The 27,011-nt window shown below is 36.7% G+C and overlaps 1 protein-coding gene across 4 annotated transcripts in view; it reads left to right on the forward strand.

The window, feature by feature from the left end:
• The first annotated feature begins 12,625 nt into the window (after positions 1-12,625).
• FMN1 (formin 1) overlaps positions 12,626-27,011 on the forward strand; it is a 177,923-nt gene continuing 163,537 nt past the window's right edge. For 2 of the 4 annotated variants that reach the window (XM_033515062.1, XM_033515064.1), the window contains exons 1-2: positions 12,626-12,763; positions 24,858-26,886. In XM_033515062.1, coding sequence (XP_033370953.1) covers positions 24,963-26,886 — 1,924 coding nt within the window. In that variant the 5' untranslated portion in view covers positions 12,626-12,763; positions 24,858-24,962. The remainder of the gene's footprint in view (positions 12,764-24,857; positions 26,887-27,011) is intronic. The other 2 variants (XM_033515063.1, XM_015631174.2) reach the window with 2 other exon arrangements.

Raw genomic sequence — 27,011 nt, forward strand, 5'->3', positions numbered from 1 at the left:
ACTCGGGTAGTCCTGTCTTCCTCCCAGGAAATCATCTCAGCTTCTAGATCGAGCATGTGGCGGTCACTTCTGCTCCCCGAAGCAGTCAGGTTCCACGGCCGGACTCGGAGCGGGAGCGCAGCCCTTTCCCGGGGATGATGAGGGCCCGCAGCGGCTGGTATGAGGGCCTGCAGTGTCTGGGGTGAGGGCCCGCAGCGGCTGGTATGAGGGCCTGCAGTGTCTGGGATGAGGGCCCGAGTGTCTGGGGTGAGGGCCTCTCCCTCCGGGCTTCGCCGCCACCGGCAGGAGTCGGCCCAGGAGCGCTCGGAAGGCCAACACTGCCAGGAGCAGGTGCAGATGGGTCCCCAAAAAAGTGCTTGAGAAGAATATGCCTCAATAGATGTGCTTAGGTTCGCCATGTGTCTGTGCTGTTACAGCGCTGCTCCCGGCCTGGCCAGTCCTAGAGGCACGGAGAAGTCGGAGGCGCAGCAGCAGCGCCGGGGGTGCCGTGCACCGCGGCTTCACAGGAGGGAGCCTGACCTGCCATCTACAGCTGTCTAATAACTGAAATAACCAAAAAAACCAACCAGTTCCTTGTTACTTAACTTTTGTAAGCATAGTTAAATGCCACCTGCCCCATTTGTTGCCTCAGGGAACAGAGGGAAGCAAATGTGAAGTAGTTGACACTGTACTGCCACACTTACCTCACATTTGCTTCTGTCTCCTGAGCCGTGCACAGACAGGTTCGAAAACACGGCATACTGAAATAAGAAATTGGTGGAAAATAAGATTTAGCTTTCAAAATGGCACAAAATTTTACCTAGTCTCTAATGAATCAACTCTGCAGCCAAACAAAGTTATGGCTTTTGTGGATGAAATAAAGGCAGCTGCTGCAATTTGTAACTGCAAGAGACTGCAAAGGTAAAGCTGATCACATACTATGGGTGCAGGACTTGCCTTTATCTCCCCTCAGCAATTAATTGTATGTATTCTTTTCTTTTAGCACACTGGGTATGCCAGTGGAAAGTTATTAAGTTTGAAGGAGATCTGTCCAAACAGCTCTAAAATATAGAATCAAAATATAGAATCATCTTCTCACCCCTCAATTCAAATTATAATAAGCCTTACCATATTTTCATGTAGTAGGAGTGTAACTGAGTGACTTGGTTGAGGAACTAATTTTGTAGCTTTGTGCTTACCTTTACAGCTCCTCAGTACTTTAGCTAGCAGGTACTGAAGTTTCATGTGGTTCTGAAAACCATTATGGAGTTAATTTGGTGATTTTCTTCAATTATGAGTGAGTCGTTATGCTGTATAGTGTGGGAAGAATGTTAAAATAAGTATCTTTTTTGCCCTAGAGAGTGTTTCCAACAAATACTTCAGCTAAAAATAATTTCTAAAAAAGTATCCCAAGTGTAAACTAAATATGACTTCACAAAGGAAGGGAGTTACAATGAAATTCACAAAACCTTTGATTAATGTTATTAGTGCCTTTTCAAAAAAAGAACAACCCCTATTGTGTGTGTCCAGCTGTCCTAGCAAAGTCTTAAAAAACAAAATAAAACTAATTATTTTGGGTTACCATTTAAAGTATGATCAGTGTTTAAAAACTTGCTGTGAAAGGACAATAAGAGTTGAGAAAGGACAATCAACAGTTTTCTTCATGAGCAAAAATAAAACTAACAATAAATAAGGATAATGCTTTGCATAGATGTTACATAGTAATTGTTCTTGAGTTAATGAAAGTCATGGCTAAATACTGTAAACTGTCATGTTGGATTTACTTCAACTTGCTGTCAAAGAAAGTGCCACACAATATTGGTCCTAATGTTTTTAATTTTTCCATTTTCAAAAGTGTATGTTCAAAAGAGTTGTATTCACACAAATGTGGACACTATTTCATTGCTTCTTGACCTGAATATACATATATCTTTACATTTACAAACATCATGGAATTTTTGGCACATTCTTATAGTTAAACGTGTGAGGTCATGTATATCTGACCCTGTGAATTTGAGCATTAAGATCCCTGTGACATTTTGTCTTTTTTTTTAATAGATAGTATTTGCTGGCATTTTTGATTGACCTGATGCTAGATTTATACCTATTTAAGTCTTAGCATGATCATGTTTTTTTAGTCAAGGGGCAAAGATTAATTTCTCTTTCATTTCCCCATTTCTAGACCAATATTTATATTTTTTGAGAATTTCAAACTTATTTTTATAGAAGATTAAAGTTTTTTCCCTTTTTACAGCAGAAATATCCTTCCTCCCAGTCTAAAAACAACTCAAAAAAATCTGCTGTATCACCATTAAATTCCTTTTTTGGACTAAAATATTTTAAATATATTATCAGTTATTTTAGCATTCTTAGGTTGACATCCTAGGTTTTTCCAAAAGATACTTGAACAAGTGTTTTTTAAAAATACTTCTTTCTCGGTTACCATTCTGTCTTTTAGAATTGTGTTAAAAATACAAGTGCATATCAATTTGTAGGATTTGTAGCTCCGTGGCCAGTTGCACTGAAACTTTCATAGCTTAGAGACGTGCTGAGTAAGTTTTTCAAAAGACGAGTATTATTACTTTAACATAACTTCATCCTACCTGTTAAGAAATTCCATTTTACCCTAACAAATTAAGGAAATGTAGCTAGTTGTGTGTCACCGTATCTGACTCTATATATGGTTGTTTCTCTGTTTTGCTTTCTCTCAAATTTCTTACCCACCTTAATTTATGGTAGTTGTCAACTTTGAGCTCAGAATGCTGATTTGTAGCAGTAGTTGACAGAGCATTATTCAAGCAGAATTGCTTCTCTTTAGCTTCTAGACATTGCAGAAGACAGACACTGCCTGCTATTATTCTGTCCAGACAGAGATAACACCACCTGCCTAGTACTGCTTTTGTCACATGTCTAAGTTCTTCCAAGGTCATGAATCATTAGAATATTTAAAAGAATAAGATACCTAATTTCTACCAACAGTAGAAAATTCATTAACAAACCTTTCTGACAATGAATGAAGGGATTCAATGATATTTACATCTCTCTAGCTTTAGTTGTGTCACATACCCTGTCCAATAGATCACTTGAGTAAGAGATGCTGTTAGAATACCATCTTTCTAACAGGTTTATGGGCTGAGCAGCACACCATCTGCACTTGTTTCCTGCTTGGGCTATGGTTGAGCTTATGCAGTTAGATTTAATCCATAAATCCTAAATTACTAAGTCCTAGGTATTTGTGGTCACCTCTTGCTTGGTGCTACTAGAATTATATCCATCATATTTTATATATTAGATGCCTATTGGAAGGTTCTTTCACTTTGCATAATTTACTGGTATAACTTTTCTTTTTAATTATAGGAGAAGTATAAAAAAGGTAAAAAACACAGATTAGAATATACTGCTGCATTAAAAATTATTAAAAGACATTGCAGATGAAGTTATACTTCTCATTTGAAATTAACATAATAAAGCAATTATACTTGAATTTGAATAAGCATATGAAAATCTTGAATTACATAGAAGTTACTATTGCAGCCATTTAAATAACTTTTTTTGATATCTTACATTTTCTTAATTTGTTTTAATTTACATTTCTTCTATAAATAATTTGATTGATGGCTTTAACCTGGTTTGTCATAAAATACACGTTTGGTTTATTTTTTTTCCTTTTTTTCCTGGACCTATTTCTCTTTCTTAATACATATAGGTACTATCAAAACTGCAATTAAGTTATCTTAACAATATTTTTCTGGGCAAAATGTCACATTAAAAATATTATTTTCCCTTTACCACCACTCCCAGAAATCTGACACTAGGGAATTAATTTTATACTGACATTATAGATCTTTCAGCGGTTTTCTTTTAAAAGTTTTGGTAAAATATCAAGCAGGCTGGAAGTGGTTTCTAATGGGAAAATATAAAAAATGCACATTTATTTAACATTTATAATAAATTTGGAAAATGAGATTAAATTTCATATTAATATTAATGAACATACTGAATTAGGATGAATATGAAATTAAAACACTGTCAGAAATAGGGTCAGTGTAACATCTGATGTGGAAAAGTGTAGATACATTCTTTGTGGTTTGAAAGTGGCTTGGTAATTTATGAAGTTAAAATCTAACAATAATTTGTAGTTCAGTGAAACTACAAAATAACTTGATCTGAAGCTTCATAACTAGGAAAACATCATGTCACAAAGCAGCTATAAAGTGTATTTTTCTTTTTTCTTTCCTGAATCTAAATACCATTGCTTAGCATCATTTCCAGAACTGTGTGTCAATTCAACCTTCAAATGTGCTTCCTTAAGCCCCAATTCAGCTTTGCATGTTCAGGCTCATCTTTTGCTCCAGATTTTTTTAGTTACAAATATTTATCAGTTTTGCATACATCTCTTTGAAGCAGGTGTATTCTTGTTTGAGTAGTTCTATTACAGGTCTTCCACAGTAAATCTGAAGGTAATACAATTCCCTGTTGAGAACTTGTTCTGTGACAATGAAAACTTTCATTTTGGATTCTTTTACTTCTTACATTGTCTTAGCTGTTCTTCTGATCAAGTATATAACCCAAACTTGAATTACCTTACTGTCTCCTGAAAGTGTGTGGGGAAACCGCATTTTCACAATCCTTAGTTTTATCAATCTGCTATCTCTATTTCAGTGTATGTTTAAATTTGGAGATCATTATTTGTATTGGTACTTCAACTGAAAGGGTTTTCAACAGTAATTAGAGCAACTGAGCACCACAAATTTAAAATCTGTTGTGCTTCTTCTCCTGACACTGTCTTTAAGCAGCTAGACAGAATTTCTTGAAGGTCATTTGTCTACTCCAAGCAGTAGCTCGCTTTCTGGGTGGTTGGTTTACTGCACTGATCTGAGTCTGCAAGGTGTAATTAATTTTAAAATACTTTACAGCTACATTGGTAACTGCTTTCTTTGGCTGATGCCTGACTAGCTTTCAGGGGAAGTCTTACTCTCCCTAGAATATAAAAGCAGTGAATGGCATTTCGGCAATCTTTCTTGCCTGCTCCTCTGCCATGTGCCATTCTCACAGTAAGGTGTAAGGGTCTTATTTATCCAGACAGTCTAATTCCATGCAGAACTTCCTTGTAAAAAAGATCTTTCTTTCAAATACTGTGGTATCCTACATCTGTATAATGTGCTTACAGAAATGACCACTTTTGGTATCCTGCTTCTGCTATGAGTATTTGAATATTTTGTCCCAGAGGCAAACTTGCAAAATTTTTTAAGAGTTTCAAACTGCAACTATGAAATCAATATATGAAAATATTTTGAAAAATGCATGAAGAAGTTTTTTGTTCATGCAAAAGAAGAAAAATATGTTCAAAACTTCAATAGCTTATTGTATTTCTTGCACTTTTAGAGGCAAGGGGCATATTTCAATTTGTTTATTAATCTAGGAATCTTGCACATAGCTAACCCTTGCATTTCCTGTCAAGTAGACTTTAGAGAAAACAAGTACTATGTGGCAGTTTTTAATAAAAGATGAGTTTTGTATCTTTGTAACTACTACTGTCTTGCAGTGATTTTATGACATATATAGTTTTGACGTGTTTGTGCTTTATGCTGGAAAGTGACTCTGGATAAGAAGTTAGATTGCTCTTATTACACATACTGGTTTAAAATCCTATATTCAGGGGCCAAGTTGGATATTAGGACCATTAAGTTGAATGTCTTTGCCCAAAATTTTACTATTCTAATATTTTTACATGATTAAACGTCTGCTGAGTAGATATACCTAATGGCCAGTCCATCACTGTCATCTGCTTTTGAGTACATAAATATTACACCATGAACTTTGAGGAAATAACTGGCTTGTACAAGTAGAATAGGTTATTTTTTTCCCTTTCAGAGTGTGCCTTTTATCAATATGATCCATTGTGATATATTCAAATCCTTAAAAAAGAGCAGCTATCAGGAATGTTTCTGAGTGAGAGACCATTTACCTATGACAATTAATTTCAGGCACTTCCAGTTTATTCTTTCATTTTACCTGCTCATAGACTATGTACCAGCCATACACAGACTTAGCTTACTTCAAAGCTCAATGATTAAATCCTACTGCAGACGCTGAATTCTACACTTACTGTCTTTCCCCAATCATCAAAGCAAGGTTTCTTAGTTTGCTTTCCCCCCTCCCATGCAAATACTATGTAAATAGACTTTTCAGCTTTTTCATTTATTCTTTTTAATCTGTAGGTCACTGAGCCTATTTCAAGATATATCAGTATCTTTTTTATATTGTACGTTGAAATACATAAATGTCATATTGCTTACAAGCCTATATTTTAAATGTAAAAAATGCAGAAGCATTTTTAAAATAAGAATTTTACTTAAATCACTAGAACTATACATTTTCATGCCTTCTAAATCCAAAGATCAATATTACTTCAGAAAGATACAGAATTTATCCAAGTGTATAGCTGAGGGAATGAGGAATTCCATGGCATTCAAGGCCATGGAAATATTATGCTAAACTAGAATTGTTAACACAGTCAGACTGATGACTGTCAGCTGATTATCCTATTTAACATTGTAACCACTGTGTTCAAATCTGTTAGGATTGCAAAGCTTCCAACTGCTCAGAATCTGAAGGTAAATTAAGCAACATTTGAAAGACCAGCTACCACTGCTACATGTGAGTCCTCTTCCTGGAATAATGTCGAGTATAAATTGTGTTGCCCTCTGCTGCCTTAGACTTGGCATGCTCTGATTTTTTTGTAGACAGTGTGCATGCCAAGTCTGGTCAGCATCAGACAGCTACAAAAAGTTCAAATTAGAGACATAATTTCAAGAAGTGCAGTCATTAAATGTCTGAAGCATTTGAACTTCGGGATTTATTTTGGTGAGATTATGTAAATGATGGCTGTAAATAAATTATTTCTTAGTAATGTTCAGCAAGAAAAGCTACTTCTGTCCTAAGCTAAATATTCTTATGGGAATGTCAAACTCACATGATCGATTTATGAAGTGGCACAGCAGCTGAATGTGTGATTTTTTCTCTTTTATTCTGAATAAATTGAGAAAAAAACCCCACAGATATAAAGAGAAAATTGTTTGAAATAAAGGTTTTTTCATAAAGACTGTATCTAAGCTTTGTAGCTAATTGTGCTCTAACAGTAGTTCATCATGGTCTACTCCTGTCACTGTTTGGATTAACAGATATTTTTCTGCATTATATAGGAAGAAGTAATAGTCCATCTTTGAAAAATATGTGGAGAATGGCATTTTTCATCTCAGTTCCTTATTTGTGGTGATCTTATACATGCAATTTTCCCTTGGAATGTTCTTTGACTCATCAAAATGTGAAACTGGGATTCTCCCAAGGTAATACTTTAATTAAATTTTGCAAAGCACTTTCACATTTCAAAAATCAGTTGAAGTAAGTTCAGTTACCTTCAGAGAAATTGCAAGAACCATTGTATATTTCTGAACTTATTTTGCAAATATTTTCACACAATGATGCTGAACATTCATGTTTTAGAAAAGGTGCGACTCTTTTCTGTACATAGATTGCTTTTCTTCTCCTCCTCTACCTTTCCCTTCAGACTGCTAGGCCTGAGGAATTACAATTTTGCATCTAATTAATTCTACTGTTGCTTGACTGCATCTGTTTGAAATATGTATAAAACCTCTGATACAGATAGAAAAACATTGATTGTTTTCCTACTATTGTTTCTATTTATTGTGTAGAACTGTGAGACGTTTCGTATTAAAAACATTGGATCACTGAATGTTAGTGTGTTTTTTCCTTAAGTAAGCATTTTTAATATATGCTGTATCTGTTAAGTAAGCTTTTTTTAGTACTTTGGTCTCTTTATTTTCTCTCCTGACTTTCTAAATATTAAAAGGTAGCATATACATCAAGCATAAAAAAGTGAATACTAGAGACAGAAGTCTGAATTGCTTTTATTAGTATATAGATTAGTGTGCTGAAACTGACACGGGAACCAAGAGGTTCTCCACTCATGCTCTGCACAGTTTTCCACGAACCCTGTATTTTGAATGTAACATTTCAACATACTGAAACTGGGCTCTTAGTTACAGCTTTTAACATCTCTACACAAATGGAATCCATTCTGCTTGAGGAAATGTACCTGTGGTATTACGCTTGATTCTAGATTCTCTAGTGACTGGAAAATAGGAGATGTACCAGAGAAAGAGAGAGAGAGGGAAAGAGAGAGGAGTGATAATGATTTTCTGCTATCCCAAGAGCCTTTATCCTTAAGACCATTTCTGAGGGCAGTTTGTCTCCGCAATCTTTCAACCAGTACAACTGATGAATATATCTGGTCGTTATCTTTTTTTTATTTATCTTTTTTTATCTTTTTATCAATTATCTTTTTTTTCCTTTTACAATTTTTTTTTTGACACAGAATTTCACAACTGACATAAATAAATGGCTGTATCTACCATTGCTGTTAATCTTTCCCAAAAGGTATTTAATGCTATACACACACACACACACACACACACACACACACATACTTTTTTCATAATCTTAGTGTTTAGTTTGCATGAGAAGTCATGCCAATATTATTATTTTTATATGGATTTCATGGTGTAATAGTTTCACGTAAATCTGTTGGTATGTAGTATATGCCAAATAGTAAACTCCTCCTTTTTCAAATAACAGACAAGTAGCTGGTATTCATAATCATTAGAGAATGTTTGATATTTCCATGTATTTTTTTACAGAATACAGTATACATGTAAGGAGAGCTTTTTGGTATAATTTTATTTTTATATTTTAATTGTCACCACTTCCCCTAAATTTCTTCTTGTACTTAAGCCTGTCAGAAAATGTCACAGTTTCACTGTGCTGATGAAATTGATCCTACTATTTCACCTTTAGCACTGTTTTAGCCACTTAAATGCATACTCATTTCCAGAGAGAACTTCCACATCATTTTCTGAAACATTCTGTCTGCTTTCTGTAACAATCCTGATTATGTTGTTTTCCTATTAAAAAAAAAAAGTAATTTTTCACCCTGCTCTAAGAATTTCACATACACATACTTGTATTTTGTTGTAAGATTGGCTTTGTCCCTGTCCAAAATCAGGTCATTTAATAACAAGAGCTGGCAGCACTTCAAAGTCATACATCCAGGATTTTGAAAATTACAAAGATTCTCCGCTGCTGTCTTTTGAAGTTCCATTTTATTAATCAGAGAAAAAGCCATTTTGGCCAAAGTTACTTAATCATTTCAGTGATTTGGTATAACTTGAAACAGGCAAAATCTGTATTTCTCATTAGGATAAAATCTTTGATATTGATGTATGTAATGAATTAATAATGTACACTATAATATTTCTGTATTAGACAGACAGAGGTCAAGAATTTATGAATAAACCAAATTAACACAATGCAGTATATGTTGCAGAGGCATAAAAAGAGCACTGCTCAAAACCCCTTCATCCAATCCATATTGAACATGCATTTCAATATATTTGCACTTACGTTGTTCATATAAACCACATTATTGGTTTTTTTCAGTATGAAGATACAAAATAAACAAGGTCCTAGAATTCCAATTCTACTTATTCTAATAATTTTTAAGAAAACAGATGGTTTCTTACACTTTAGTAGATGGGGGGTTTTGTGTTTGTTTTTTTTTCTTTCCCCATCCATTATGTCAGACAATAATACTTGAATTGTAATTTGTCCTGTTAAGAATTCAATAAAATTTCACCATTTGTTCTCATTATTATTGAGCAGAGTCTCTACTGAGTTTTAGATATCAGAATAAAGCAGGCAGCCAGGAGAGAAGGGATTAGAATCTGAAGTACTAGTTAGTACATGGTATTCCTGGAATGATGGCTCATGCTGCTGTTCCAAGGCATGGGATGCTATGGATTGAAGAATATGGGATGATGACACTAGGGAGATTTAAGAGGGTGCAGGAGGAGGAACTGAAGCATAAAGAGCTCTGGGTGTATTTGTTATGCCATAAATATACTCAATTCATGTTTCTAAACAAGTCAGGAATAGATTTAAATCTTTTTGGTGCAAAAGTGGGCATGTAAATTTAAGTAAATTGTTGCACTACGGAACTGCATTTATTTCAAATTAATGCAAAAATTAATGCAAAGCAATAATTTTAAGACAAAAATATTAAATCTTATATCCCTGTTATATGGTAGTGTCAGCTCTGATGTGCAATTTTAAGACAAGAAAATAAACTTATTAAAAGACTGAAATACCTGTTCAGGGATGAGAATTTTTCTGCAGGTATGGGGGAAATAAAGGGAAAATAAAGTTGTCTTATGCATGATAGCTCTTTGCTTTTTAGTTTTTCAAGTGCAAATGTACTGGTAAGAATTGCTTCAGCAGCAAGCTGTAATGTATTTCCTCCCCCACTTTTTGCATTATACAGTTCAAGTTCTCCTCATGTACCTGTAGGTGACCCATACATCTTCATGAACATGTTTCTGACAACACTACAGAAAAATATTCATCCTTTGAGAGAAGAGCAGAAAGAAATACAAATATGTAGTTGGTCAGCCTGTATCCTCATTGTCAGTCCTTAGAACTTAGTTTAGAGTTAGGTTGTCAGACATCAAAGCCAATCAGACAGACATTACTTCTGAGAACATTGTTGGTAAAGTGTTTCATTGATTGATTGTTATCTATGATTTCTGGTGATTTTCCAGCCTTTCCAAATAAAGGAGCAGCCTGAACAGGAGGCTGTTACTCATTGCTTTGCTCCATTAAGGTCTTCACTGGTATGAACCTTCCACACTCAGATGAACTGAGACTAAAATAAGTGATATTGACACTAGTTCCACTCAACAGCTTGGGTTATTCACTAGAATCCAGCAGTTTATGAAAGCTCCTGAAAGGTTTAAACAAAAGCTATTGTTTATTACCATACACAAAGTCACAGATTAAGAAATGAAAAGGTAGCTGAAAGCAAAGGTTGTTCCATTCAAAGCAGGGAGCAGGGTCAGTTTGCATACTAGATGTAGTGAATAGTTTTCAGTTCTAATCAGTGTATTAACTTAGCAAATAGATGACTTCCAACCTTTAATTTCCTTTAAAAATTGAATGATTTCAAGTTCCTTTCCGAATACATTTCTACACAAGCTCATGCAGGTTGCTTCATACAAATCTATACTAGTGTTCTATATGGGGTAAATGAAGCAGAAGGCAGGTTGTATTTATCCTATGACAAGATGAAAAGCTGATTACGCAGATGAGTGCAGATGAAGTGGAAACCTCTCAGAGATTAGGTTTCGCTCTCACTGTGCCCTACATTGCAGCCCAGCCTGACATAATCATTTCATGTTGGTTGCTTTCTGTGAACTCTTGTTTCCACATAAATCATGTGCTTGCAAAATAAAGTTACTAAGAAAGTAATTGTTAATCTTTGTCTGAAAGTACTAAACATCAGAAGAGCAAGACTTTCAGCCAGGATTTTTTCCATTCCCTTGTCTGCAGACATGTCTCAGTATGCAGAGTATGAGCTAGTACTTGTATAGGTGACCAGCTGATGGTCAAAAATTTCAGGTAAAAACTAAAAATACTCATTTTGTTAAGTTTTCAAAAGGAAAGGAACACGTGAGTAATCTAAAGTGATAAGAATCTGGTAGTCTATAGTATTTCAAACAGAGATGGAAGTTTTCTGTTTGAGTTCAGTAAGATCATAATTATTTATGAAAGATCTACATATTGAGATAGTAAAAAATTTAATAAACTAATTCATGAAGCAGAATGAAATGGGACATTTTTGGGAGGCTACAAGTTACAGTGAGAAAAGGTATTTTGTTGCAATATTTGAATACACAGACAAGGGTCTTACATGCCTTTGGAAATTACAAGTTGTGTGTGTTACTAGAAATATTTTAACCTTAACTGTTCATTCATAATTGTCACTATTGTTTTTACCTGAGTCAGTTATTACAAAAGCTTTTTTTCTTCCCTTATGGTGCCTTTCTGAACGGAGAACTTTCAGGGAAGAGTGGCAGGAAGATTACTTGCAGTAAAGTGAGGTTCAGACCAATGAACTAGGACCTTGCTCCTAAAATTGTGTCCCTTGAAATAGCAAGGTATTTTACGAGGTGGTTTAGGACTGCAGCTTGTATTCTGATTTTCCTCTTCTAGCAGCGTTAGGTGTACTGGAGAGGATTTCTTGTCCTCTAATGTCGCCGTTCAGAGTTATGTCTGGCTTGCTCGAGGGCTGTATTGCAATTACGGTGGTGAGCGGTACGACATGATTGGCAGCGATGCTCATCCAGGAGGAGAACAGATTTGACGGATTATGCAACGGCAATTGACGAAAATAAGCAGGCTGCTGCCGCCCTGCTGCCTTAGGCTCCCTCAGCCCCACGCTTTGCCGGAGGGTCTGTTTCTGACACCTCGAGGGGCAGGAATCCCGGCCCCGGGAGCGGCGCTCCCGCTGCGCTCCCGCGCGGAGACCGGCCCGGGACCGCCGCCGGATCGCGCGCGGAGCCGGCGCGCGCCAGCCGCGCAGCCCGCCTATTGGTCAGTGCTCAGCCGCGCAGCCCGCCCATTGGCCGGTCGGGCCGTCAGTCCCGCCCTGCGGGAGGGAGCGGTGCGCGCCCCGCAACGGGAGCGATCCGTGAGGCGGCAACGGCAGCGGCGGCCGCCGGGGGAGGAGGCGGGGGCGGCCGGGAATAGCGCGGGGCGCCGGGAATAGCGCGGGGTGGCCGCAGCCCCGCAGCCCCCGGCATCCCGTGTCCTCGCCGGCACCTGGAACTGCAGCAGGAGCGTCGCCACCTCGCGCGCTGCTTCTCGCAAGGTAATATTCTTTCGTTCGCTTGCCCCCAGCGCTCTGCCCATCTGCTCGGTTCCCCGCAGTGGCTCTGTCGCAGTCGAGTGGATTACAAAATAAAGCCACTAACTCAAGACTGCAGGGATTGGATCTATTTGGTTGTCATTAGCATCTCGTCTTCTCTCTGGCTGCTTATTTATAAATAGCTTCTGTGGGATCACGAGAGCTGGGATCTCTTAGTTTCTCTTGCGGTCCGAAGAAAGTCCGGAGATTTCCTCCCTCCCCCTTTCATGACAGCGCTATTAAAGTAAATTTAACTAGATTATTTCCCCCCGCCCCCAAAATGACTCTTAAAACTATCCTCGATTTCTTCTAGTCTGGTGTGCGGGATAGTGAAGCGGGGAATGCAGATTGTTATAGTTCCTTAGCGTTTGATGTGTGCAAATACCGTCGGGCACGCAGGAGGGCAGATGAGTGGGAAACACGTGATTAATATTTACAGCGTTCGGACAATCTGGTACTCTGTGTTGTGAAGCTTAGAGGGGTCACCATTGCAGATGAGGCTGATGAGCTGTTACCCTGAATTAGAATGCATTTGTATGCTGACATTTGCTAATGTCTTTTACACGTAGGAAAAAGGAAAATACTGCCATTCTGGAGAAACCCTTCTCTTGCTGCTTTGCACAGCGTCCTTTCTTGAGCTGCGATATTAAGCCACATCATCATACAACAGACAGAGTTGGTCTGAGAACTGTATATATTTAGTCCTTCCGGCTGTCCCACAATCTTGTCTTGTGATACTTGTTTTCTCAAGTGTGTAGCAGGAATCATAATGAGTTCTTTTCTTGTAGCTTCACAGAAAATCAACCAATTTTAAAAAATTGCTGAGAAATTACAGAGGAAGTAATTTTGAATAAGTTCCTAATTTTAGTTATTTTTTTACACCCATCCTTTGAATCATTCACGATGGCTTAATGATCATTTCACTTGTAGAAATATCTTGTGCAGGTGTTATCATCAAGCTATTATGTATACATTTAAAGATATCTTTACAGTTATATCAGTAGTATTCCTGTGACGTTTAGGTAAATCACTTCCACATAATGTTGTGAAACTTTTGTATTTCAGGTAGCTTGGACTGTGCCAGCAGGTGAATTGGCTTGTTTTGGTACATTTCAGCAGAAGCAGTTCAGCAACTCTGGGTTAAATGGAGAGTGAAAGAAAGAACTGCTTTTTGGTGTTACGATAAAAAAAGAAACTGTCAACGCATAACATCATTAACTTAATTTGAAGCACTGTAGATAAAAAGTTGCAGTTTGGTATGAAATCAAAAATGTGAGCAATGGAAATAATTTTTCACCTGAGTTGAACCTATCTCATTAAAAGTCAAGTAGCATGGACATGCATGTTCCTGCATTGTTTTTTAATGGATGTATGTGTAAGGGGTACAGCTACATGGGCATAGGTGACTTAATCATGTAGTAAGTAGTAAACAATGGGATGATGTTTCTCTAATATTTTTCATATTAAGAAGATAGGATTGAAGTAGAAGCATGGGTAAAAGATTATTATCTCTGTAGAAATTTTCTTACATAGACAGGTATTTCCAGGAAATTGGAACTTTTCCTTTCAATTTCTGTTTTCAGATTTTCATATCTGTAAAGTGAAAGCTAAAGGCAAATTCCAAGTAGAAAATTGGGAAATCGCTGTGTTTCAAAATAAATTCCAAGGTAATGAATGTCACCTTTATACTGACATTTGTCAGGATATAAAAAGGTGGTGAAGAGACAGTTCTGCCTGGGATATGAAGAACTACTTGGGAGGGGGTTTGTGGTTTTGATATTTCACTGGGGGTTTTGGAGTTGTTGTTGTGTTTGTTTGTTTATGTTTACCTGAGAAAAGACATAGGCCCTTCACGCTGTCATTTAACAAGGTCATCCTTTGTGAAGCTTTGATCCTGCTTTAACTAGTACTCATAAAATATTTGAAAATGGAGCCAAAAGTCAAAAGCAGCCTTTGCAAATAAATACAAATAATACTTTCCAGACAGTGGTCAAGAGTAGGAAAGAAAAAGCAAGATCACAGAAGTCTTCATTCATTAAGGCTCGAGGGTTGGATGGCTTTTTGCTCCTATAGTATAGTATTTAAGAACTGAATGGGTTCTATTCTTAGAAAAAAACAACTTTACTATGTGCCTTTGAGTTGCTGTTTGCAAAAATTGGTTTGCATCCCTTTCTCCACCCAGTCTTCCTGGAATCTAAGTCAGTCAGGTTTTAGTTTTTCTTTAGCTATTTTGGCATGAAATAAGTTCCTCTTTTAGCTTAGATCTCATATGACTTAAAAATATATATAATCTGAATGTATATTCCATTAGGTTTTAGGTATCAGGAGGAGTACCAAGATGCAGGAAACTTGGTCAGCATGGAATAATCAAATTGACTCAATGGAATCCAAACCTTTACCAAGTGTAAATTGTTTCTACTGTTTCAGCATATTTTATGTATTTATGAATTATTCCTTGATGAAAACCTTTCTTTTTTTAGTAAATAATCATGTCATGGCTTATAGTTTCTAGTTGTGACCATTAATGTTTATTTCCCCATACTTGGAGACAGTAGGAGCAAAGACTGCAATAATTTTTTAATGACAAAGCTCAAGTTGGTTCTTGATTTTTTTTTTTGTAAATGCAGTTTTATGTCTAATGGCCAGAGATAGTTCAAACCTCCCCTGACACAGTGGAGCCTATAGAACTTAGATCTGCCTGTAATGAGAAACCCAAAGAAAGGGTTCTTTTTGCCATGATAATTTAGTCTTATGCAATTTCATTACATCTTTCCAGAGTAATATTTGTGATTTTTCTTGCCTCTAAGTGTTGCTAGTCTAGAGATACAGTATGAAAAGCTAGTTATGCAGTATGTATATTCTGGCTGAGAAGCTGGAAAGAAAGTCACTGTCTCCTAGTCAGGCAGGTACTAGCATTTCTTCTCTTTCCATGGAAGATCGAACCTCCAGTCATTACTTTGGACATTCAGCTTGACTTCAAATCCAGTTCTACGGAGCGATAATGAGGGCTGATTATGTCTACAAGACCATATACATTTTGTTGAGTTGGGCCCTTAGAAAATTGCAATAGACCTTTAAATTCTTAATATTGAATTGCGTCTATGCTCCATTTAAAGAGTCATCAAGTCTTATAGATTCATTTAAATGGCACTACTGAAATCTTGAAGTAAAATGTGCATTTCTTACATCAAGATTTAAGTCGACATTTTTCTCATTCTCTTGATCCTGTTGTATTTTAAGCTTATTATATTGAAATACTGTGTTCTTCATGTTTTAATCTTACTGCTTCTTTTCTCAATGAGGATTGTATTGTTGCTGAAGTCAGAACTTCATGGAGGATTTATGTAACCTGTTTAAACTTAAACTAATTTGAGTTTATCATTATTTTAAAATATTTTTATTGGTAAAAGTGCATTTGCTGTTGACAGACTTGCTGAATTTAATAGAAATTCTGTATTAAATCTTCCATGATAGGGAGCAGACCAAAAACATGATAATGACATATAAGCAATTAACCATTTTCAGGACTTTTAAAAATGTTAATGATATGCACTTGGGACTGATAAAACAGATTAAATGTATATCTAAAACCCAATGCTTACTTTAACAGGCCATTTGTAAACCTATGATTTCTCCTAGCAATTTGGTTTATATGTTTTTGGTTGGTTGTAGTCATATGTTGAAACCATGAAATGCTACTAGAAAAAAGTTGGAATGAAGAAGAAAAAGGCAACCACAGTTCTCTGATGTAATATTTTCTTCTTTGAGGTGTTAATATTATCATCACAAGTCATTACATCCCATTTTATCTTGTACAGCCAAGGTTTTCAAAACTTGAATTATTGTTAGAATTTTTGAAACAACCCAATATTCCTTAAGGGTAAAGGAGTTTCAAGACCACTAAAATTTTTTGAAGGGAGAAAAGTTAAAAGTATTATTGAGCTTATTCTAAACCATTGCATAATTTTTGAAAAAAATATGCATTATTAAAAATAGGTTTGTTAACTTGCCAAATACATTGCTTTACAAAATTGTTCTTGATTCTTAAGTTCTTAATGTGAGACAGAGTGTTTGACCTTTAATTACAGAAAGATATATTCAAAACCTGCTGTATTTTGTGAAGGGGTCCTTCTATAGTTATAAAATGTTGTTATGGGAGGGGTTTTAATTGCTGTTATTATTCTTTAAATTCAATTTCTCTCTTGTTTTTACCACTGAAGTTTCCTTATGATTTGCACCTCCTTTTATGATTAGTCCAAAGTTTTTGCAGCTGTATTTTCCTCCCTTGCTCTTGAAATAGCTCAAACATTTGCTGCAATGTAGCCTTTTAGTTTCTTTCTTTGCTTTCCCTAAATACTGTGTTGAGTTTAAAGGTCAGAATATATGGCCATATGTACCTCTGAAAGTGATGTTTGGTGAAAGACCTCTGATCTGAATGACTGTATACTAAATGCCTCATTTAAATATCATCATGACACTAACAAGCACGGGCATTCAATAATGAAATAAATATGTTCTTTCTTGGTTTGGGGAAATGAAAGATGTTATTAATATGGTACAGAACAAGATGCAGCTCTTGCTGAAGAGTTGGCTCTTTGAACAAGCAAGATTGAAGCTTTTGGACAAAGATTAAGGAGAAGATGATCCTTTCATTTAGAAAATACTTATTTAATTCACATTGTTTTCCTGTAGAAATACCCTATACTAAAAAGTCATGTGTTCAGTTTATGACTGAAGTCATTATGTTCAAATATGATATTGCAAGTCTGCATCTTTTTGTTCACTTTAAATGTGTATTTTTTTATCTTTTCCTGATAATACAGTATTTTTGTGCTGAAATATGTCAAGATTATGTTTTAGATAATGTGAATAGTTTGTCTCAGTAGCTGTTCTGGTCTAGTATGGCTTTTTGTTTGTTTGTTTGTTTCTTTGTTGCTTGAAAATCAGCTGACTATTAATAAGTTCAGCTTTTCATTAAGACATCTGTAACCTGAGGCAAAGGATATTTTCCTCTTGCCAGTAATTACTTTTTACATCACTATATGAGTTCGGCTGAATATTAGCCACTATCCCCTGTACACGTATCAAGGAGTAGTTTTCTATTTTAAGTTATAAAATTTCAGTGTGAGTCTTCATCTTAGGTACAAGGGATATAGGGGAGGTGTTAGGTGTGTAGGGATGTTGTAGGGGAGAGTTGTGTGAGTTAGGTATATATATTATTACATTGATGTAAAATTAGTAAAGCACAGTATTGTGATTGAAAACCATGTGATTGTTGTTGAGGAAAGAACCCTGTCTTTATTTTAAAATAGATAAAATAGTTGTAACATTTATTTTAATTTCTGGATTTGGCAAAATACACTTTTCACAGACTTTTCTGAACTATGAGAGACCCACAATGATCATTGAGTCCAAGTCTTAAGTGGATGGCATATACAGGGATAGAACCCACAACTTCATCATTATTAGCGCCATGCTCTAACCAACTGAGCTAATTACAGGTTTTCTTAGCATCAAAGAGAGTTTGGGGTAATGTTTGTTTGCTTGTTTATAAGCATCTTTTGAATCCCTTTGAATCATAAGTTTGGGATTTTACATATGGTGTGAGTATGTGGAATGTTTTTAGTGGTACTTACCTTTCAGTTTGCCTCTTAGCAGTCAGAAAAATGTTCTAGTAAAAAAAAACTAGAAGCAAGATGATTGACTCATCTGCTCTCCTGTGTCTTTCTTTGCCAAATGCATAAGAGCAAGGTAGAAAGTGTAAAAACCTGACTGAAATACAGAAGGAATTTGTCTGTTTGTTTAAATGCTGTACTTTTTGATATAGTCTGTTTCAAACAGGCTGTTACTGTGTTATTTCTTTGGGATATGTGTTCAGATTGCCTTTGGTCATTCTCTGCTTTAATGTCTGCTGGTTTGCTACTTAATGTACTTGCTACATTAAAGAGTTTTCATATTTGTAATATCCATTGCAGATTTCTTTATTAGCAACCTCCTAAATAGTCAGATGGGTGAGTTTGTGATGAAAATCTCATTTGGTAACTAATTCTTGTAAATTAGTCACCTTTGATAAACAGATTTTGACATTTTTGTGGTATGGTTGACTCATAACAACAGTTTCATGAGGACTTGTGCGACAACTTCTATTTTTTTTTAAATTGCTGATGCAGTTGTGCCTGAAACAGATACATACTGCTTTGCAAAACTGAAGTAGGCTACAAAGGGATGAGAACTTTCATGTCAGACTCCTTTTGGGAACTATTTTTTGAGACCTGGTGGTGCAAATAATACATGTATTATTTTATATTTGACTAGTCAAACATAATATACATTTTTTTGTGTAAATGTTGAGTGTTAGTTCTTAACCCCAAAGTATCATAGTTGCTTTTTTCCATCTTCTTTACACTAAGATGATAATTTGCATATTTGCAGCTATGTCAAATGTGACAGTGATCTAGAAAGGACCAGACCAATGTATTTGTTCCTAGTGAGGAATCATCTTATTCAATCTAGCCAGAAACTTTTAAACCCCATTTTAATTAACTTTGCATGCCTTGTGTAAATTATCTTTTTGTTAAATTGTGGTTTTTGTTTTCAAGAAGTTTCAATTTCCTCATCTTCAGATCACAAGGATGATGTATTCAGAGATCTGGGTTTCAGATTTTTTGTTTCATGGACTCTGTCATGGATTTCCTGGTTCTTGGTGTTGGATTAGATTAAACTCAATGACACAGCCAAAGGTTGCATTTATGGTTAAAAATTGGTTTTGCTACACAAGCCTCTGCATTGTGGATTAACTTAATGACTTTACACCCTGTGTTTTGGGCTGTTTCTCTGTTTCATCTGAATTTGTTGGCAAGACTCTAATATGCTTTAATACTTTCCCTGTGACATTGGATGAGATCTGAAATTTAATAAAGCAGCTTTCTGTTTGGCATAGGCTCTGCCTTGTATTCCTTAATGCTCTCTTTGCTGGTGAAGAGCAGTATTTTAAACTACTATTGTTAACAATATACAGTATCGTTCAAGCTATACAAATAATTTGGTTGGTATTTGTGTGTGTGTTTTTTGGTTTGGGGTTTTTTGTTGGTTTTGGTACAATTCAATAAACATAATGAAGACTTAGAATTGGAAAGTTATTTATGTAATTCCTTTATTTATGTCAAGACTGCTGGAAGGAGCTGTAATATTTTGTCTTTATGAAGATATTATAACCTTTATCTTTCTAATGACAATGTTTGTAAGTCAAATGAAAACTTGAAAGAACCGCAGAGAAACTTGAGCTTTTAGGCAAGAGAAGGAAATGATGGTTTTTGTCTCTATTTTTTCTATCAAACCAGTTGTGCTCAGTAAACAAATATTATGGTCATTTCATTTCATTGTCTTTGAGCTTGTGATGTCAAGCCTTGGTCTGTTCATATTTTTACTACCTTTCCTCTACCATGTTTTTTCTGTTGTGATGTGTTAATTAGCTACGTAGCTCAGAAAGTCATAGTGTGCTCAGAAACAGTTTGTCCCCTAGTAACAATCAGATATTAGGGAGAGCTGGGAAAGTAGGGAATTTCAATTCTGGCTTACTTGAGTATAAGAGAAAGGAGGAAGACCATCTGCCATGCTGAGAAGTGAATGATGTGTCCTGCACATCAGGAACTGTAGGAATGGAGATCCGGGTTTCTAAGAGCACGTTTTGAACAGCATAATTAAATGGATGTGCTGGCATTAGAATTTGAAGACCACTGTGTCATTCTTTTGTTGTTAAACTGAAAGAAAATTCATCAGCAGAGCAGACTTACTTCTCAGCTGCCTATTTAACAATTTCAGCTGTTCTTTCTAGTTATTAGCTTTCTCTAAGTAGATGTTTTTTTCCTTGAAGCAGTACTTCTCACAACCTGAATCCCACTGTTCTTCTATTATGCTTTGGAAAGTTGTGTAAGAGAAACTTAACAATGATGTTGAAGGTGGTTTTCATTGCTCCATGTTTAATGTTCTATACTTAAAATTTTAAATTTTCTTGGAATAATGTGTTTTCTATTTAACTTGTATGCTTTGCCTGAATGTGACTTTATTTTACAGTATTTCATTCCCTGTAGTAAGGTTTGCAATGGAAGTAGTTTTATAAGCAGATTGCAAAGTTAACAAAAACGTTGGGGATGAGTGTTGTAATAACATTTGAAAGTCCTTTACCAGTTTCTTTCCTTGACATAGTTTTCCTGATAGTTTCTTATAATGCTTCTGCTTGTAGAACAGGGAGTTCACTTCTTTCTTTGTTTTCCAATGGAAGATTATAAAAAATGCTGAAGGCAATGAAGTGAAAATGTTTTCTTGGTCATAAATACATCTAGTAGTAGAAATAACTTCAAAATATCAGTAAGCAGTGCTGTGCATGGAATCACATTGTCTTTTAAATGGATGTTTTGATACAGAATATATCAGTGGCCTAATACTTACAAAGTGTCCTTTCTGTTATTGCTCTTGTTACTATTACTGTTTTTTTTTCTAATAACTGACTTTTAATAGTTAATTTCAAAGTCTGTGTAAATTTTTTCATTTTAAGGTGTTATGTTCTACTCACAGTGATTCTGCATTTTAATGTGTCAGTCTGTGTGTACCAAACCCATTGTTTTATTTGGTGTAACTAAAAAGAAAACAAATGGGATGTAACCTTTGTACTAGGTTCCAACTGGTATGAGTTTGTTATTCAAAGTTAATACCTCTTAAAAAAAAAGAAAAAAGACAATAGATTTGTATATCTCTAAGTGAAAAAGAGCTTTTAATTTTAATTATTTTTGCAATGTGATATAAGGAGATGTAGGTCTTGCTTCAGTAATGTAATAATTCAGAACTCAGATTAGATTGTGGGAGCTGCTTGGTTTTTGGGAGGGGCATAGCTCAGCAAATCTATGCAGCTGAGACAAGGGCTAGCTAGTTCTCTTATTTACACATATAATCTTATGTCACAAAAAAACCCCAAACCAAAACCATGCATGTTACCAAAAGTAATGTGCTCTGTAGAACAGGGCTGCCTTGAACCTGGTGATATCATAGATGTCATTTTAGAACACTGAATTTGATCATTATGTCTGGATCTCTAGCTACTGGGTCTATAGTTTCCATGATGCTGTTTCCTAAGGGGTGTTCACTACTTGACTGAAGAATGAGTAGGGTTACAACAGCTCCTAACATTTCTGTATGCAGAATCTCTCTTGACTGCATCTGCCCGTGGCACACACACCCTATGCACGATCACCCTATGCTAGAAGAGCAGCAGGCATGCACAGCCAGATACAAGGAAGACTGGTGAGACAAGAGTGAGGCTGCTCTTTTAGGTAGTCCTCAGCCTTGCCTGTAGCTCAAACTCCAGACTCATACAATGAGTTAAAACAAGAATAAAAGAGGAAACAGAATGGCATATTTTTCTCAGAAGCTCTTACAGATCTATGAAACAACAATCCTGTCTTCAAAAAAGTGGTGACTAAAGGTTTTGCACCTTTCCTATCACTTCCTATACTTGAACAGTGTTCTGAATCGTGCTACTCAGCTCTTAACTGTTGGTGAAGAGAATTCAGAAGCTCATATGGCTCTAATGGAACACTTCTCTTACTGTAGTCTCTCTCCTTAGGATGTCTCCTCTGTCTTTAAGGATTGTGTGTACATTTTGAGAATTTTGCTGACATGAAGAATGATACTACTCAAAGTAAATGGAAAGACTGAAACTGTATAAAGAACATTATAAACAGATGCAATTAAATCACTGCAATAAATGACTGCTTGTTGATAAGATGTTTTGGGTAAATGCTGCTTGATTCTTACAGTTGGGCTTCACTAATTACTTATAGTAAGTTAAGGGTATCATTATAAAATGGTATCTAACTCTGCATAATAAAAACTGATACAAAACTTGTATAATTTTGGACCTCAGCAAAGCTTTCAATAATGTGTCTCACAATATCCTTCTGGACAAAATGTCTAGCACACAGCTGGATAAACACATCATGTGATGTGTGAACAACTGGTTCATGGGTCAGGTGCAAAGGGTTGTAGTGAATGGGGTGACATCAGACTGGTGACCTGTGGGGTTTCACAGAGCTCCATCCTTGGCTCTGTGCTCTTCAGCATCTTAATTAACAACCTGGATGCAGGACTGGAAGGAATTCTTGGTAAGTTTGCTGATGTCACTAAATTGGGAGAAGCTATTGACTCCTTCAAACACAGAGAGGCCCTGCAGGGATACCTCAACAAATTAGAGGACTTGGCAATCACCAACTGTATGAAGTTCAACAAGGGACAATGCAGGATTTTGCACCTGGGATGGGCAACCCTGGATGTATGGACAGACAAGAATGAGAGGCATGAGCGTAGTGCTGTGGAAAAGGGACCTGGTCAATGGCAAGTTGAACATGTGTCAGCAGTGCCCTGGCAGCCAGGAGGGTCAGCCCTGTCCTGGGGGGCATCAGGCCCAGCATCACCAGCTGGGCAAGGGAGGGGATTGTCCCCTCTGCTCTGAACTGGGGCAGCCTCACCTCCAGTGCTGGGGACAGTTCTGAGAGCCACAGTATAGCAAAGATATAAAGTGTTAGAGAACATCCAAAGGATGGCCATGAGGATGGTGAAGGCTCTGGAGGGGAAGCCTTAAGAGGAACAGCAGAGGTCACTCACTTTGTTTCACTTGTAGGGGACACATTACAGCCTTCAACATCCTCATGAGGGGAAGCAGAGGGGCAGGTACTGATTTCTTCACTCTCATGAACAGGGTCAAAGAAGTGAAGAAATGGCATGAATCTGAGTAAGGGGAGATCGAGGTTGTATATCAGGAAAAGGTTCTTCATCCAGAGGGTGTTTGGACACTGGAACGGACTCCCCAGGGAAGTGGTGACAGCACCAGCCTGACAGCTCAAGAAGCTTTTGGACAATGCTCTCAAGCGCATGGTGTGACTCTTGGAATGCCCTCGCAGGGCCAGAAGTTGCATTTGATGATCTTGATGGGTCCCTTCCAAATCAGCTTGTTCTATGATACTATGAAATATGTTACATAGTAATATGACTATATAAATAAAATTATATAAATGTATATTATATAAATAAAATCCCTTTTAAATACTGTTGCCTTAGTTTTACTCTTTTAAAATTATGAAAAGTTACATTGTATTTATGCTTTTTCAGTTGAAAATGGATATTCCTGCATTTTTCAACGTAGGAGCAAGTGCTCTTTTTTGTCCTTCTGTGCTTTAGGTCTTCCCTGATACTTATGCATTTCCTAGTGACTTCAGACTTCTCCACTTTAATTGCGGCAGCAGAGTTCCCCCTGGATAAAAAACAATTTAGTTCTCAAAAGGAGGAAAAAACCTTCCATTATGTATCCAAATAATGTAAATATATCCAATCTGTAGGAAGAAAATATGTGATGAAAGAATAAGAAATAAAAAAGTTCAAAAAATCTGACTATAAAAGTACAATTACACTACTGCATGTTGATTCAAAATAGATTTGTAGAGTACCTGTATGTTAGCCAAGTAAACAAAACCTATATTTTTTTGTTATTCCAAGTTTTCTTGTTGTCTTGGCAGTTCCATAAAATAGTACAAGAAGAAAATATTCCACCTTTCTTATCTTCTAAATGTTTTCTTGGTAAATATAGCAGTGAGACCTAATTACATTGTGATGGTGTTATGCTGGTGGTTGTGCTGAGGAAAAAGGCAATAGGCATGCTTGAATGGTTCTTTTACCTAAATGTTCAACAGCATGTTAACTTTTAAGAGAGAGGGAAAGAGATTTCACCATTCAAAAGCTAAGTCTCTTTGAAATGGGTGTTTTAGTGACTAACTTGTGACCTGATGGAACAGCATTGACTGAGAACCCTGGAGACAGATGATGTATGACAGAGAAAGATTATGACTCCAACTATGAGTGTTAGCAATGCCATTATTTTTGTGTCATGTTTTCAAGGTAAAAGATTTGTATCAGAAAATACTGAGAGAAGATTGTGCTTCTGCAGGCTTGTTATTTGTCATATTAAATTTGCCATAATCAAGTTTGACAGGCTTCTCTTTATTTTTTCCAGCAGACAATATTATTGTTGAAGATTAGTCAGATGCCTTCCGTACATTCCCTGCCTCACATGCTATGTCATGCAAGCTTTGGAGCACTTAGAACATAATTTAAATGAATGACTAATTTGGCAAGCATAATGGAAGGCACACATACCATCCTTGAACTGCACAAACCCATTATGGAGCTTTGTTACATCAGTTTCTATCATCCAGAGGGGAAAGTCAGAGGATTTACGTACAAGGGCTCTGTAACTCTGGATAGAATCAGTAAGCGTTTCTGTAGCTGTTACCAAGTAAGCGAGAGGTTAGACATGGACCTGAGAAAACAGACATATGAAAACTTTGGAGATATTATTTTCAAGCAAACTACCACAAAAGACCTTCTCAATGAGCTGTATAAACTAGCTGCTGAAAAGGAAAAACTGTTAGCCAGTGTTTTGAGATCTCATCATATTCCGGACCTTAAGGCAGGACATCATGAGGAAAAGCGACAAGATGTTTCCGGAGTCCTGAAACTTAAAGGTGATAATTACACAGTTTACACATCCAGTCTTACACATCAGCCGGAGTTATTGCTGGATTCTACAAAGGGAGACAATTTGAATCACAAAAAAATGAGGAAATACAGAAGGAAAGAGAGCTTTGAGGAGATCAGACATCGGAAAGAGGGAAAAAAGATACATGAACATCTCTTTTTACTGAGTACACAAGACATGCAACAGAAAAATAAGAAGATGGTCTCCACAAGACTTCCTACCAGGAATTATCCCAACTCCTTTTCTCCCTCCAGCTGGCTAACAGTAAAAGGTAAGGATGATTTACCAGTAGACAATACAATACAACCAGAAAAGTGGACAGAAGAGGGGTATTTTCTTAAGAGCAACAAAGCTGTGAAATTGGATGCTGACTTACCAAGTTCCAGCTCAAAAGAAATCAGTGATGTTGTTGCTGTTGAACCAGTGGATATTGGAGAATGCACTCCTGAAGTTACCAAGGTACAAGAGAGGACCAGTTTGGTGAATTCATCTCAGTACAGTCTGTCTAACAAACTCGAGGCATTGAGTAAATCTGCAGCTGCTAAAATCTTGAAAAGTAGCAAGTATGCTGAGCCAGTATGCAAGGAGAAACCAGGAATCACAGTTGTTGCTGAAGTCCAGGATTTAGACACTTGTATTAAAAAAGTTACCAAGCCCCCTGCAGAGTCTTTACCTGATTCTCACAGAGATAATGAAACCATTTCTCCTGTTCTCACAACAGCACATAACGAGTTTTTATCAAGAACTGATGTATACTCTGTGGATGAGGCTGCTGGAGACTCTAATAACAGTGTGCTGCAGGAAAAGGAGGAAGACAGCTCTGGTTTACAGTACAAAGCAGAGAGAGTGCACATTACTGATGAGTCATGCAACCTTGTGGGAGCAGTTAATAAAGCTCTTCTGAAAGTTATCCGGAGCGACAGTTTAGATGAAGCTGCAGAATGGAAGAGACTGCAACAAATTACAAGAGTGGACAGAAACCTGCCAGGCTCAGTATATGAGAAAAGGACCACGGTATCCCGGGGAAACAGCAAGCATTTATTTTTGAACCTGCCCGTAAATGAAAGTCCTGAGATTCCTCAGACAAATAATAATCTTAAACTGGAAGAGAAAAGGCTGCATTCACCCCCATTAGCAGCAGTGAGTAATGTTTTTAGTAATTCATATCCGCTATCTAATACACACAAACAAATGTCACCTATTCCTTCTCCGTTATCTTCGAGACTGCCTAGCCCACAGCTGCATCACCGGATCCTGCCGTTACCAACACAGAACACCGAGGACGAATCCAAGTTTGGTGACTATGGCCATGGAAGACACGGTGCTATAAACTTCTCTCTCAGTGATTTGGAGCCGCAGTTTTACCGGAAGTTTTCTGATCCTGGAGAATTGGGATTTGCCAGCAGACAACGGGGCCTACGTCAGAATGCAACTGCAGGACATTCTGAAAAGTGTGCTGTGCAAGAAAAATTAACTATTCAGACACAGCAGAATTTCTGTCCAGGTCAGTCCTATTTCATACATTTTTAAACTAATAGAATCAACCAAGCATGAATGTCTTGGAGTATTTTCTGGGTTGGGTTGGTTTGGGTTTTTTTTAGTACTAGGTATTAATAATAAATATTATGT

The sequence above is a fragment of the Parus major genome, chromosome 5 (genome assembly GCF_001522545.3).
Source record: "Parus major isolate Abel chromosome 5, Parus_major1.1, whole genome shotgun sequence".
Classification (NCBI taxonomy): domain Eukaryota; kingdom Metazoa; phylum Chordata; class Aves; order Passeriformes; family Paridae; genus Parus; species Parus major.